The sequence below is a fragment of the Petaurus breviceps genome, unplaced genomic scaffold (genome assembly GCF_028583685.1).
Source record: "Petaurus breviceps papuanus isolate PSGF00001 unplaced genomic scaffold, PetGlider_PUasm1.0 185, whole genome shotgun sequence".
Lineage (NCBI taxonomy): Eukaryota > Metazoa > Chordata > Mammalia > Diprotodontia > Petauridae > Petaurus > Petaurus breviceps.
The window spans coordinates 24,810,718-24,825,900 of record NW_027185797.1 but is presented as its reverse complement, the minus strand read 5'-3'; the positions used below and the strand labels follow the sequence as shown (position 1 = coordinate 24,825,900).

At 51.9% G+C, this 15,183-nt stretch overlaps 2 protein-coding genes across 9 annotated transcripts in view; both read right to left on the bottom strand.

Annotated features, from left to right (window-relative positions):
* Positions 1-13,330, bottom strand: part of ANO10 (anoctamin 10) — a 215,558-nt gene extending 202,228 nt beyond the window's left edge. For 3 of the 6 annotated variants that reach the window (XM_069088596.1, XM_069088600.1, XM_069088601.1), the window contains exons 1-2: positions 13,202-13,330; positions 1,086-1,241 (exon numbers count right to left, since the gene is read on the bottom strand). In XM_069088596.1, coding sequence (XP_068944697.1) covers positions 1,086-1,224 — 139 coding nt within the window. In that variant the 5' untranslated portion in view covers positions 1,225-1,241; positions 13,202-13,330. Of the gene's footprint in view, positions 1-1,085; positions 1,242-13,121 lie in introns of all 6 variants that reach the window. The other 3 variants (XM_069088597.1, XM_069088599.1, XM_069088598.1) reach the window with 3 other exon arrangements.
* LOC138161728 (prefoldin subunit 3-like) lies at positions 6,872-13,324 on the bottom strand. Of its 3 annotated transcripts, none has more exons than XM_069088605.1 (2): positions 13,202-13,324; positions 6,872-8,447 (listed from the first exon to the last, which is right to left on the bottom strand). In XM_069088605.1, exon 2 carries the CDS (start codon positions 8,445-8,447, stop codon positions 7,851-7,853), a length of 597 nt encoding a protein of 198 aa, XP_068944706.1. In that variant the 5' UTR covers positions 13,202-13,324; the 3' UTR covers positions 6,872-7,850. The 3 variants fall into 3 exon arrangements, with proteins under 3 accessions (XP_068944706.1, XP_068944704.1, XP_068944703.1); XM_069088603.1 differs by lacking the exon at positions 13,202-13,324 and adding an exon at positions 12,843-12,963; XM_069088602.1 differs by lacking the exon at positions 13,202-13,324 and adding an exon at positions 12,847-12,941.
* Positions 13,331-15,183: the final 1,853 nt, after the last annotated feature.

Sequence of the window (15,183 nt, the reverse complement as noted above, 5' to 3'; positions counted from 1 at the left end):
CAGCAGAGCCAAGAGGTAGAGGAGAAGAGGGAGAACCTTCCAGGCAAGGATGATAGGCGGTGGAAGACGGGAGACCGGTGGTATGTGCCAGGAGAGCACAGAGGCCAGGATCACCAGGAGGGAGTAAAAGACAAGACTGGAAAGGTAGGAAAAAGGGGGCCAGGTGTGACCACCCTGAGGGCAGGGACTGTATTCCAAAGCATAGCACAGCACCTGGGAAATAGCAGGTGCTTAATAAATGCTTCCTGTCTGAAGGTGATGCAGAAAAATTGGGCCACTCCAGCCACTCTGGAGGACATCTGGAGCGACAGTCAAAGGGCTGGAAAACGAACAAAAGTCTATCCACATCCTCGGCCTCCTTCAAGGTGCTCTCTCCCTTCCTCTACATTCTTCCACCAGTCACTGGCTGGATAATTATACTTAGAATTCATCATATCCTGCCTCGTGACGACTCTCCTGTTTCTGCCTCTACCAGACGATTTCATTGTCCCTGCTCTGAAAGTCAGTAAGTACATTTACTCCAAAACAGCTCAGCTCATGAACATGAAGAAAAACCCGGCCAACGCTGGATGACAAGACTGTGACCCCACAGTGGGCTTCATCTTGGCATCCTGGGACAGCCGTGATGCTGCGTCAAAAAATGAGTATATTAAAGGTAAAGAACATTGAAGAAAAAGACTGTGTGTCTGACGAAAGGCCTCGCCCTCATATTCTGTCTTCTTGCCTCCTGGACCAAGAGCCGCTTCTTCCACATTTACACTTCTTGGTGGCCTCTGTGAGATAAATAGCCACAGAGTTTTAAATGGCCTTTAATAGTAACTGAGGGGGAGGGGGGGGGGCGGCCACATAACACAGCGAGTAAGAGCACCAGCTCCAGTGTCGGGATCACCTGGGGATCAAATCCGGGCTCAGACACTCAGCACCCACCCAGAAACATCTGGCCGTGTAACCTTGAGCAAGTTACTTAACCCTGATTGCTTTAAAAAAAAAAATAGTAACTAGGAAAAAAAATGCAAAACATTTCTGAAAGTACATTTAGCAACTCAGATTGAACCTAACACTAAATAAAACCTAAGTTTACTCACCTCCATTTTTCTTCTTATCATTAATTTTTTTCTCCAACCACTTCCTGGTCTCTTCTTTGACATCTTGGGCAAGTTCTAAGACTACTAAAGGCTTGAAAAAGGTCTCCGAAGTATCCAGTGCAGACAAGGTCACTCTCATCTTATGTCAAGTTGCTGCTAAAAAAAAAAAAAAAGGTTGCAATATGTTCACGCAGAACATATGGATGGGGTAGCCCTCTGTGGCCTCCCTTCAGCCACATCATTTAAACTCAACGTTTTCTCCAACGTCACCAATGATGCCTCATGGCCAGTCTGCTGACTTTCCCTCAGGCCTTGGCCTCCTGAGCTCTGGATCATGTCTGCTGACCACCCTCCACTGCTCAGTGCTCTCTCTCCCAGGTCAGTCTCCTTTGCAGAATAATCCTTCCTCTAGCAGCCCCCATTGGCTGGGTCTCGCTCCTAGGCTCTCCTCTCTTCTCTCCCTACACTCATCAACTGCCAGGGGCTTAATCAGCATCTCTAGTCAGATCTCTCTTTCTAGCCAGAGCCACAGTCATGGCCACAGAAGGTCACTGAGAAGAGGAGGGGGAGAGGAAGGAGGGAAGGGGAGAAAGGGAGGAGGGAAGAGAGGAGAAAGAGAGGGAGAGGGAGGGGGAGGGGGCAAGGAGAAGGAGAGGGAGAGAGAAGGGGAGGGGGAGGGAGGGGGGAGAGGGAGGGGAGAGGAAAAGGTGGCCTTCAAACTAACAGTGAGCTTGACTTTAATTTCTGGGGAAATAATAGACTAGATCATTAAAAAGATGACTAATGGACATCCAGCAAGGGCAGGGGAGATCAGCCCAAGCACAGCTGGCTCCCTCCAGGCCAGGCTGGCTAAGCTAAGCTCACTTCTGTTTTTCACCGGTCACTAACCTGACCGATCAGGGGAATGTTACAGCTATTGTTGGCTTCGATTTTAACCAGCATTTGATAAGGTGTTGCCTGCCACTGCTGTGAGTGGATTCAGCAAGGACCAAAGGCTAGAATGTGGGTGGGCTGGTCCACACAAACTGGACAGGAGCTCCCAGAGCAGTGGCCCAGGGAAATCTGTGCTCACGATTAAGATTCCTCACTAACCATTGTTGTTCCGTCCTGCTGGACGCTTGGGGTAGACACCCCCACAACTCACCAATGGGTCTGAAGCCCTTCAGTGAATGGCCCTCATTTAGCCCATCCGTCCGCTGAGAGGGCTTTCTAGGGGTGTGGCTGCTGGGCATGTTTGGGCTTGGTGGAGCCACAGGTGAGAGCTGGGTGGCCTGCGGACGTCTGAGAGGCAGATGGGCCGCCCTCCCACAGGGGGCTTATCCTGGCACACCCTGCACACCCACTGCCCCCCTGCTCTCCATCTGTCCTACATTTGCTGGTCTCATCAGCTCTCTTAGGTTCAACTGTCTCTACTCAGAAGACTTCAGGCCTATTCATTCACCACCAACCTGCGCCTGGAGCTCCCAGCCCCCATCACCAGCTCCCCTTTGGACACCTCCAAGGATTTTCCAAACTCAACGTGCTCAAAACAAAACTCAAGATTCCCCCCACCCCAAATGCCCTCATCCTGGTCAAGGGCACCACCACCTCCCAGTCACCTAGGGAGTGCCAACTTCAGTTACTCCCACTCAGCCCATCAATTCACTGACAAAAGCTGCCAATCCTCTGCTGGCACCCCTGCTCCAGAGTCCCTCTTTTCCTTTAGGCCGGTTCCTTATCCCCACACCCAACCCCCTCGCCATAAAGCCTGGGTCTGAGACTGTGTCGGGCACGAGAAGCTCTGAATGGCTCTTCCTGCCTTGCCAGTCTTACTGCCCGGCTTCTCCATGAGCTCCATACTCCCTCTCTCCCTTCTCTGTTTCCCCTCCCCACCATCTCTTAGCACCCCTGACTTTGTCACCTAGTCCAGGAGGCCCCCCAGCCGGGCAGCTCCCCAGGCCTTCCCCCCTCCCAAGGCCTGCTGGGAACAGATTTGGAATCGACCCAGTTCTCCCTCCATTAGGAGGTAAGCCCCCTGAGGGCAGAGATCCGGCTTTCACTCTTCAGGGTCCGAGTTCAGTGCTTGGTGAATACTTGATAGAGATGGGAATGGGTGATTAGGATGCTCACTTTCCCACAGACACAAAATGGGAGAGTTCACCCGTTATCTTGGTCAGTCCTTTCAGGCGCCTCCCACTCTCCCTGACCCCATTTGGGGTTTTCTTGGCAAAGATGCTGGAGCCGTTTGTCACTTCCCTCTCCGGCTCATTTTACAGATGAGGAAACTGAGGCAGGCAGGTTGGATGACTTGCCCAAGGTCACACAGCTAACTCAGGGAGATGAGTCGTCCTGACTGCAGGTCTAGACTCTAGGTACCACGGCACTCCCTAGTTGCCTAGGAAAGCACTTGTGCCTACCAAACGCTTGTTGATTGACTGGCATTCCCCCCTTCAGAGAGCTAAGAAAAGCAGTCACAGGGGTGGGAGCCTAAAACCCTCAGGCTGCTTTTCTGTGATAAGAGGCTTGGCCCCACTGCCCAGCAGCAGAGAGGACGCACTGGGAAGGACATGGCTCTGGGCTCCCAAAGCCCCCCCCTCTGCCACTCATGAGCCCAGAGCTCCTGGGCAAGTCCCTTCACCGCCTCGGCCTCAGTAAATGAATGCATGGGCTTGTGTGTTCAGCTGGTCTGCGGTCTCTCCATGTTGGCAGAGTTCCCCTCCCCTCTCAACAGTGGGTTACCTGTGGGCAGCTTCCCCACCTCCTCCAGAAGAAGAGCGGTCATCCCAATACCCGATTCTGGAAAGGGTGCAAACTCCAGCTGACCGCAGAGAAATAGGACATGCCCACTGACCACTGCGGGGCGGGGGGGGGGGGAGGGGTGGCCATCCAAAATTTTGTTTTGGAGGCTACATCCCCAAACATTCTCTATAATGCATAAATCACCATGCTAGGCACAGAAGCTACTAACATATAGAGATAAATAAGACTTAGATCCTGCCCTCAGGAGGCTTCCACTCTAGGAGGAATGACAAACTACACCAACAAGTGAAAAGGGAAAAATAAAATGTGCCTGGGGTGACCTGGGGGCTAGGATGGGGAAGGGGGGGGAGAGGGCTCTGGGGCCAACACATCTTTGGGACTAATTAATTTCTTAAGTGACTTGCCCAAGGTCACACAGCTAATAAGTGTTAAGTGTCTGAGGCTGGATTTGAATTCAGGTCCTCCTGACTCCAGGGCCAGTGCCCTATTCACTGAGTCACCTAGCCTCCCCTCAGTGACTAATTCTTGTTCCTCACAATGAGACGCTCACTGGCTGCCCCCCTCGTGCCCCCATCTGCCTCCAGGGTTCACCCACCTTTGGCACAAAGCCTTTCCCAGTCCTGCTTAATCTTAGGGCCCTCCCTCTGAAACGCTGTGAATTTGTGCATCTGTATCTTGCTGGTGGTGTGAGTCTCCCCGAATTAGACTGTGAACTCCCTGAGGACATGGGCCATTTTGGTTTGTGCTTAGGACAGTGCCCAGAACACAGCAATACCACCAAGTAGTCTTCAGGGTCCACCCTGGGGGAAGGTACAGTGACTGATACCTAAGACGGAACAGGGATCAGAGGCCTCCCAGGGGAGGCCAAGGACCAAGCATCTCCCCTGGACCATTCTTAGGTTTGTCTGTCAGCAGAATTCAGTCAATGACTGTTAAGCTAGGGTCTCCCACCCTAGTGCCTTCATCACAGGCAGAGGGCACTTCTCCCAGGCTGGGCTGGGAAATGGTGAACAACTGGCTCTCCAGGGAGGAACTGTACCCAGGATCGACTTTTACATTTAACCCACAAGGTGAATATTATTAACGTTAGACTTCCTTGAGTCTAGACAATCAACAGAACCATTAATTCAAACCATATTTGTAGCATTTGCCCATTTCCAAGGTGTGAAACCTCATACTGAAAACTGAGAGTGACTCTTTAGTGCGAGCCCCGCTGATTCCAAATGTTACCAGAGCTCATCGCAAGGAGGAAGACCTGTTTGTCCTCCATGCACTGGGCAGGGCCTGGCCTGGCCAATCTTCTCCTCGCCTGCGTCTTCCTGCTGTCCCTGGCCTCACAGACTTTACTACTTCCCTCACGTTTACCTCCAGACTTCAGGGCCTTCTCTCTTTCACCTAGTTCTATGAAAAGGATTCTTGAAACTGGATCTTTCGGTCCAATCACCAATCAGCAGAAAAGACTCTCCCACCTTTCGGGGTGAGAGGCTTCTCCCCTGAACTTTGGTTCCATATCAGATGTCCTGGAAACATCTTAAACTCTAAGGCCCACAAGAACTGGGGATCTTTCCCTCCCTTCCAACCTTCCCTATTTCCATCAAAGGCACCACCCTGCTTCCAGTCTCCTCAGCATTATCTTGGGGCTCCTCATTCCCATTCCATTCGCAATCCCTGCCTTCCCATCAGCTCCCATCTTAGCACAGGCTCTAATTACATCTCCACTGCACCACTGCTCCAGCTGGGTCTCCGGGCCTCCCAAGGCTCCCATGGCTCCCCAGCTATTTTCCTTAATAACAAGTCTGACCACATGATGCCCATATTTAGCTAACTCAGTATATAAACTTTTCTGCTTCACTTCCAACGCTGCTCAGCCCCACCTCTCTTGCCAGTCCCATCCTGGCTTTCTCTTTGTTTCTCACATACCGCTCTCTTTCTCTCCTCTCCACGTCTTGTCTAAGATCCATTCACATACCTCACGATGCCATTTCTTAGGACTATTCCCCAAACATTTTTTTCTCCAGAACTTAGTGCACTGGTTCTTGGAAGCTGCCTGCCCTCTTCCCTTCCTGTGACCTGTTTACCTGCCTTCCTGATCTTTGCCCTGTAGAGGACCTCTCTTAAGTCTAAGACCAGGCACCATGTTCTGCATGAAATCGGCCCTGGTCTTCCCACCTGTTAATGCCCTCCTCCCAAACTACCTCATATTTAATAACTTTGTTCTTAGTGACTTGACTTATGCTTTATGGAATTCTCTTATGGCCCTGTCATCTCCCCCACGGGAGCAGGGGTGATTTCATTCTTTGCTCACGTTTCCCCAGCAGCAGAATACTGCCTGATGCACAGTAGGTGCTTAATAAAGACTTGAAGGACAATGCTTACTTCCCCACACCCCTGCTCCCCGGCTGTGCTCAGTAAGAGCACCTTGGAAATGGGCAAACACCACATTGCAGGGCTTGGCTGAGTGTTCTGCTGCCTCTCTGGACTTGAGCAAGTGATGGGGAACATTTTAATGATGCAGACTCAACTTCAAAGTGTACCCTACAACCTCCCCCCTGCCCACCCCCACCCCAGCCACTTGTTAAACATTTGCCATCCCAGCCTGGGGAGGTGTTATGTCTCTGCCTCTCTGCCGATGCCTCACATTCGGGTGACAGAGAGAGCTGAAGAAGCAGACTGGAGGACACTGCTCAAATGAAGCCCTGCCCCAGGTGATATAGGTAACAGACCCACTGGCCTTGGCCCTTGTTAGCCCCAATCTGGAGGGCTCAGTGTTGGGGACCCCATTTTGGGAAGGACACTGATCATCGGGAGCACACAGAGAATGGCCTCCAGGAGACACAGGGGCTCAAGATCAGGCCAGAGGAGGGTCAGCTGAAGGAACCAGGAATGTCTAGGCTGACAGGATACTGTCTTCAGGTATTATGGGAGGATAAGGCCATTCCTTCTCCTTGGCCCAGAGGGCAGAACTATTAACGCTGCCTGGAAGTTACAAAGGGGCCAATTCAGTGGGGTGGGTTTGGGGGGATGTTTTAAAAAGCGTTTGCCACAAGTTTAGTTTCACTGTTTTAATATTTTGAAACAAAAGCATACAACCTTTACAGATGCACCATTTACTACTTGAAAGCAGAAGAATACAATTCTATTTCTAACAGAATCTGGATCACTCAGCAGCAGAGGGACTGACTTTCACTACAGCTGTTTTATAATTCTATGTAAAGTTTCATCTTCTAATTCATGACAGCTTCTATGCACCCCTCCTTTTAAAGAAATTAACATCGAAATTAGTTTCCCCTCTTAAGACGCTCCAGTGAACTGTGAGGCCATTCACCAGAGCTTAAGCCAAGAGATGTCCGGTGTATTACTTAATTACTACATAGGAGCAATAGCCATTCAGTTTTCTTTTTAATTAACAAGAAAGTCTGGAAAGAAGATGGGCAAAGATTGTGCAGCCTCAACAAGCCTATATTCCACTTCTTAGTTATAAAGGCAGCTACATCACTTCAAGAAAAAGAGTAAAACATTCAGGAGATCGACCAGTGCTTAACCAAATTTACAGGTGAGAAAAAGAAAAAAACTTGTGAACCACCAAACTGACAACAGATGGTTTAACAAAGAACAGGTACTGAAAACAGGAACTGTGCATTTCCTCCTCTCTCTAGGTGTCAAAGGTAAACAACAGTAATGCAGAAGAACAAGCTCCCCTGGAGTGTTGGGGGCCAGGGTCACCCACGCAGCTTTGCTGGAGGCAAAGTACAGCTTTAATTTGGTCAGAAATCTAGGATGTCAGAGCTGGAAGCTGAGATAACCGAGTCCAAGTCCTGCATGTCCTTGGTTGATGAATTATAATCAAATATCATGACGTGTAAACGAGACTAAATTTTATCATTATAATAAGATGTGTGCTATCATTGCCTTCAACTTTAATGCCCTTTTTGTCTAAAGAACAATTACTCCCAAGTCAAAATGAATGCAGACCTGCAGAGGCCATGGCCGGTGGGAAAGCTGAGCCCCAGGGCTGAGGGCAGGCACTCATGCCACCATGGCTTTGGGGGGCTCGTCCCGGTTTCTTCTCTTGACGTCCCAGTTGTACACTCGGGCCATGTTGACTTCTGTGGTGGTGAACTGATCGCGCAGGAAGTCCAGATCTTCCTCCAGAGACTCCAGGCTGCTGGCGGCCATCGAGTGGTTCTTCTCCAGCAGCAGCTGGGCTTCATCGATATCGTACTCCAGCATCACGTTGGCGCCCAACCACAGACAGACTTTATCAGTAGGAGGGACGGAAGCTTTGCAGTAAAGATTGTCGGCCAGCAGGAATCTGGTCTCCAGGGGCTTTGGAGATTCTTTTTTCTTCTGCATATATTTTAAAATGTGTAATGTCTGTCGGATTTCGGGAATCTGACTTTTTAGCCTCCTTTTCTTCTGGGCGAGGTTAAGTTCCATAAACTTATACTTCTGATACTGCTCATCCAATTTCTTGAGTACGATATCCACAGACTCATTTCCAGGTTTTTTCATAAACGCATCGACATCTTCCACAAACACCGCTTCAGGGATGCCCAGGTGACTCCGGTGCCCGATTCCTGCTGCCAAATCGCCAGGGGTCACAAGTTCCCTTGTAGCCGCCATCTTAGAGGGAAGCCAATCCAAATTCAGTGTTGATGTCAGGTAAAACATGCTAATAATTAGAGCTGTCTAAAAGCGGAATGGACTGCCTTAGGAAACAGGGAATTCCCTACTTACTACAGTGCTCTCCCCCTCCTCAGATTTCCCTAGAACGCTCTGGAGATCTCCTTTGCTCTATCTCCAAAGGATTACAGTATAATGCAGAGTGACAGGCTTGAAGTCAGAAGAGACTAGATTTAAATCCTGCCTTGTATAGCCCTTGTAAGTAGTCACTTACCCACTTCGCCTCTGCTTCCTCTTCTGTAAAATGGGGATAATAAAACCTACAACATCAGTCTTACAAGGCTTTTATGAGGATCAAAAAAGTGATATAGTCAAAGTGCCCTGCAAATCTTAAGGTGAGACATAAAGAGCCATGATCTATATTCATTGTCATTCTCCCTCTTTCTCCCCTGCCCCTAATAGAAGGTAATAAGCTCCTTGGGGACAAAGGTTTTCGTATTTTTACTTTGTCTCACCCAAAAAGCAGAGTGCTTTGAACACAGGATGAATTTTAGGTCACAGGGTTAAAGCTGGAAGGGACGATAGAAGCCACTGAGTCAACCCCTCCTGCATTTTACAGATGAGGTCACTGAGGCAGACAGGTTAAGTGATCAACCCAAAGTCATACAGCTTGAAACTGTTGAGGTAGGTTTTAAACCCAGATCTTTGTGACTCCAACCTACCACACCCTCCAGCCCCTTGATGAATATTTGTTGCAGGTAGGGGTAAAATCTCAGTTAAATGATCTAACATCTATTGTTGGAGGTAAAAAAAAAAAGGCACCTAGTATAGTGATATCTATTTAGTGCTACTCAGGAAAACAAAGCTCTTCCTCAAGAAACTATTTGTGATTATATATTTCAGGCTTGGTTCTTTTTGATGAAAAAAACAGCACCTTATACATAAAGCCATGAGACGTTAGGATAACTTCACTGTGTGTTACTTACCCTCATAGGCCTTCACGCCTTGCTATGGAAAGTCATACTTCCTTCTATTTGACCCAACACCACCTCCTTCTAGCTCAAAGGGCTGGACATGGGTCCCATTCTGGACTTGTGTGAACAGGCCTATGTCCCTCTTCTCCATACCCTTCAAGACTGGACATGACTTCCTATGTGCCCTATCTCATGCTTCTTTTCAGTCTAGGGAAACTATCATTTTCTAAAAAAGAAGGATGTCACACTTCTTTCGTATTTGCCCCAAGTTTCTAGCACACACAAGAGACAGACATTCAGTAAAGATCTGATGAATTAATTGAAGGAATGGCTAAATGATGAACCTGCCCTCTGGGCTGCTATTCTTTTGGCCTCCTCACTCTAGACTTAAAATTCTAAAGCCAGCTCTTCATCCACATCACACCCACTATGGCAAATTCCCCAGGGCTCCTTCCTGGGCCCTTTTGTCTATTCTCTCTCCCTCCCAGTCTCTGTCTCTGTGTCTCAGTGGCATCATCTGCTGCCACGCGTAGAGGACTCCCAGATCAGTAGATGTGTGAAGTCCTAGTCTGCCTCCAGAACTCAGGACTGCGTCATGAACCAGCTACTGGACATTTCAAGTTGGATGTCTCACCGTGTCTCAAACACAATTCATTGTCTTTCCCCCCCGAGTCCTCCCCACTTCGGACCTTCCCTATCACTGCCAGGATCCTGTACCATCATATTCCCAGTCACTCCTCATCCCAGTTTTCGTCCTCTCTGCCTTCACAGCGTACCTGGTAAATGTCTCCTTCTCAGTACTCTGACGGCCCTTGTCATCTCAACTACATTCAGCAATAGCCTTCCATTAGCTTTCTCTGCCTCGAGTCTCTCCCAAACTACCCTCTCTACTCAGCAGCCAAGGAGATCTTTCTAAAGCACAGATCTGACCACGTAACTGCCCTGCTCAATGGCCTCTAGTGGCTCCCTATTACTTTCAAATAGAAACTCCTGTTTAGCTTCTAAAATGCTTCATAATCTGGCTCCTTCTTACATCTTCTTCCCCAAGAGGATCCCACAAGCCTGGCCTATGTACTGCTCCTGGACCATGATGCTCCATCTCCTGTCTCTAGGACTAGTGGCAGTTGGGGCCACAGTGACCATTCTGTGACCCCTGGGCAAGTCACAGAGCCTGTCTGCCTCAATTTCCCCATTCCTTTCCATGGCATCCCCCATACTTGGAATACTTCTCCCCTCACATCCATTCCTTGGCTTCCTTCAAGACTCAACTTGCATCCTACCTTCTGCAGGTCTTTCTGGGTCTCCCCAGCCCCTTTCTGATTACCTGCACATACTCTGTACACATTGTGTATGCACTTAGAGAGGACCTACTTGCCTTCCCTATTAGAAGAGGAGCCCCTTGAGAGCAGGGGCTGCTTCTCCCTTCAGCGGCATCCCCAGATTGTAGCACAGCCCCTGGAACATAGTCAGCCCTTGACAAATGCTTGTGGACTGGCCTTATAATGTAGCCAGGGGTGGGGAACCTGTGGCCTCAAGGCCATGTGTGACCTTCTAAGTGCTTGGGTGTGGCCTTCTGATTGAATCCAAGTTATACAGAACAAACGGGGATTTGTTCTGGGAAGTCTGGATTCAGTCAAAGGGCTGCACTCAGGACTTACAGGGCTACATGTGGCCTCAAAGTCGCAGGTTCCCCACCCTGACTTTCTATCCATAGGTCATTGTCTTTAGAGGTGGCTAGGGGATGTACAGAGCTTTTGGACCCGAAGTCAGGAAGACTTAAGTTCAACTTCTCAGACACTTACAGCTGTGTGACCCTAGGCAAGTCATTTGAGCCCTGTCCCCCTCTCTCTGCCTTATAGTTTCCTCGACCTTAAAATGAAGACAGCAACAGCAGTTGTTGTGAGGACCAAATGAGAGAGCAATTATAAAGCCCTCAGCACAGTGCCTGGCATGAAGTTGGCAGGACATAAATGCTTATTCTCTCCCTCCCCTCCCCTGCTAGGCCCTGCTGTGTGTATGGCCGCGGGCAGGTCCCCAGGGTTCCTTCATTTATACAATGCAGGCAGGCCTAGGTCAATCACTGGAATCCCTTCCAACTCCAGGACCCGAAGGCCTTGTAGGGAGTGCTAACTGACCTCTACAAAGAAGGGCAATGGGGCCAAACATCCATCACAGGGACAAACCCCTGTGATGTGAGGGTCTTATCAAAGTTTCATGAACTTCTCTGGGCCTTGGTGTCTCCATCTCTAAAATGACAAAATCAGGAGGCACCACATAACACCTGGGCACCTCTGGACAAAGGCCCTTCCTTATAAAATGAGGGTGTTAGACTCGGTCATCTCTGGCATTCACAGAGCTCTTTAAGGCTGCAGAACATGACACGTGTCCTCCCTTTGTGTGCTGTCTTCTCCATTAGCCTATAAGCCCCTGGAGGGCAGGAGCTCTTTTCTTCTTGTATCCCTAATTTCAGTGCAGTCCTGGCACTTAATGAACATCCGCTGACTTCCACGGAACTGAATGTGTGCACACACACACACACACACACACACACACACACACACACACCGCCTCTGATGGCCCTCACAAAGGTGTCATCACAGACATCTCGGGCTCCCAGCCCCGCACCCACGAGCTCGGAAGGCCAGGGTCTGTAAAGCATCAGGAGGCTGCTGACCAGAGAAGCCCGGGGACAAAGAGGGAGAAGGGGCCAGCCCCGCTAACCCGCCCCGGGACAGGCCGGCGCCGGCCAGGCCTCCGCGGACTGGGGCCGCCCCTCGGCCCCCCTCGGCCCGGGCTCCGGGGCCACCATGCCCACCCTGCGCCCGCTGCTTGGCTGGCGCCTACCCCCGGAGCCGGGCACGGCTAAGCCGGCCCTGGCGGCGCTGACCCCAGCGGGGCTGGGGCCCGGCCAGACCCTCTGGAGGGGGCTCGGGAAGCCCCCCGGGCGGCCCTGGCCTCGCCTCCACGTGTCGGTCACTCCTGGCAGGGCCGCGGAGCTGCGGGGAAGCTCCCTTCTGGGTCGGAGGGGAAACTGAGACTCCCCTCCCCCGCCCTGCCCCGGGCGGGGCTCCAGCTGCGGCTCCTGAGCCAGCACCCCTCCTGGATGGGCTCGGAGGGCTGAGCTGCAGGAAGAGGCCCAAGGTCACGCCGAGCCTGTGAAGGGCCAAGCCCCGGGCTCCCCGGCCCTGAGGCCGGGGGGCCTCCATCACAAACACTCCGGGCAGCTTCCCCCGGAGTGACCCCAACCCCCCAGCCCAGCCATCCTTTCCATCCCCTTCTACGTCATCCCCTGCCATCCCAGCCCATCCCCGGCCATCCTCTCATTCTACTCCATCCCGCCCCAGCCCCTGCCAGCCCCCGCCATCCCATCCCATCCCATCCTCTGCTATCCCACCCCAGTCCCTGGTTTTGGAGCACCCACCTACCCCAGGCTCTAGCAGCCTCACAGCAAGGGGGAGAGGGGGCGGGGCCTGGAGGCTCTGCCTCATCTGCGCAGGCTCCGACAGGAGGGGCTCCGGGAGGAGCGGGGAGAGACGGGAAGGAGAACAGAGCCAGGGGCGGGGCCTAGAGGCTCCGTCTCCTCTGCGCAGGCTCGGAAGGGAAGGGCCCCCGGGAGAGGAGGGCGAGCGAGGCGAGGGGGCGGGGTCGCTTCTGTTGCCTGGCCGCTCCCGGGGCGGGACTGGCCTGATTTCCCACTAACCGGGTCTCCGGGCCGAGGGGACGGTGGAATTCCGGGGCGATCCGAGCCTCCCTTCTTCCCCCCTGGGCTCTCTCGCTCACCTGCCGTCTCTTCGCTCCACGTCCGCGGGACCTGGTCAGGAGAGACGGGCGCGGCAGCAGGGGCCAGAACCAGGAGGGGCTGTGACGGGCCGGCGTGTGGGGCGGGGCGAGGCGGGGCAGGGAGAGAGTGAGCCGGGCGGGGCACGGAGCTTGCTGTTCGCTGCCCCGCCCACTGCGGCCACATAGACGCGGCTACGTTGTGACGTCATTACGCCACCACGTTCTCGTTCCCTCTACCTTCGTCCTTCCTATCCATGTTTGTGAAAATCCTGCCGTTTGTTCTGGAAACCTTGGTTAAGCATCCGCTGCGCCCGCCCGGGGGACACGAGACCGCAGAGCCCTGCCCACGGGGCGCACGCAGCCCCTGGGGAGCCCACGTGGGTGGAGACGGGAAACGTGAAGGGAAGAGGGGCTGCGAACCCCCCCCCCCAGCCTGGGGCTGATGGAGCGCAGGGCGGGCTGGCCTTGAGGGCGTGGGCTGCAGTGCAGGGAGACGCGAGAGGCGTTGCCTTGGCAACGGCTGGTGATGGAGAGGTAGCTTGCCGCCAGGTTGGGCGCCCGGGGCACCCCCCCCCCCCCCCCCCGTAGTACCTGGGGTGGGTTCTGTTTGGAACATACTGAGTTCAAGACGTTTATAAGACGTTCAGGTGGAGATGTAAAGAGAGAGGTCAGGGCTGGACAGGATCCGAGAATTGTTGATTAGAGATGGTTGAGTCCGCGAGAGCTCCTGCGGTCACTAGCGAAATAGGATAGAGGGCGGAGAGAAACGTTCACCATCTATTCAACCATTGCCCACAAGCCCCCCTTTTTCCCTCAGAATCCTTGCCCCAGTCCAGCCAGAATAATCACAAGACTGTTGTAAGAGGGGGAAAAAAAACATTTACTTAAAAGAAAAGACTGGGTAAAGCGAGCCAGAAGCCGTCCCAGCACCCGGGAGGAATGCCACCGCCCCAAAGGGATAAGCAAGCACTCTGTCTCCCTTCCCGGTAGGGGAGGCATCGCTCACACCAGGCTAGCATCTAAAAGCAGCAGCCCTAGATCACAGCCTTTTTATTAGCAGGGGCATGTGGTTCAACGGTCATCTCCCTCTCAATCGGGCTGCCTTGTAGTGCCCCAAGACCTCTCTGTTGAAGGCTTGGAGAGGCTTTGCTGTTTCCACTGGGAAGAGAGGTAAATTCTTCTTTCCACAGCTTTTCCAAAGAGCTCAAATGCAGAGGGATGTGGGGGGGGGGGGGGCAGGAACGTACCCCTGCCTGTAGCTCTGAAATGAACCAGGCACAGCTTCCTGTGGTCTTCTCATCCTGTTCTCCCGCGCCCTGACATTTCCCCCCTCACCTAGAAATTCCACAACTCTTCTGTCTCACTGGAGACCTCCATACATTCTTCCCCAAGAGCATTACGAACACCCTCATCTAAGAGGAGCCCAACACCCCCTTCCATCTACCTCCCTCCCCGACCCAATTGCCATGTGCCTGTGCCAGGTGCTCCAGGATATGGGGAGGAGCTGAAGGTAGGCTAGAAGTATCATACCTTCTATTTCCCATTGCATGCGAAATAAGGTTGGCGCAGATGTGTCCTCCAAGACGCCTTCTGTATCTTCTGATCCAAAAAGTAGCAGCTATTGAAGCTTCAGCAGTCTAGGTTTTTCTTCAGTTTTTAAATGCTTCTATACTATTAATTTCACCCACCCTTTTTTTCCTCCTCCCATTATTTGAACTTCAGCCATCTTCTCCAAATATCTCATCCCGTCCACATAGCTTCATTATGGAGGATATGGTTGACTGAACTCGACCTCTAAGACCTTCCAGCTGGCTGGTTAGACTTTGAATGGCTCTGAGCCCCTTGATTCTCTGGCTGACACCAGACAAATGAGGTGTCCGGCCTCTCAAGGGGCACAAACATGTATGATGGAACTTCTAAAATTGTGTTTAGTACTAGATTCTTTATGATGATCCTCTGTTCCCATGATCCTTTTCTCCATG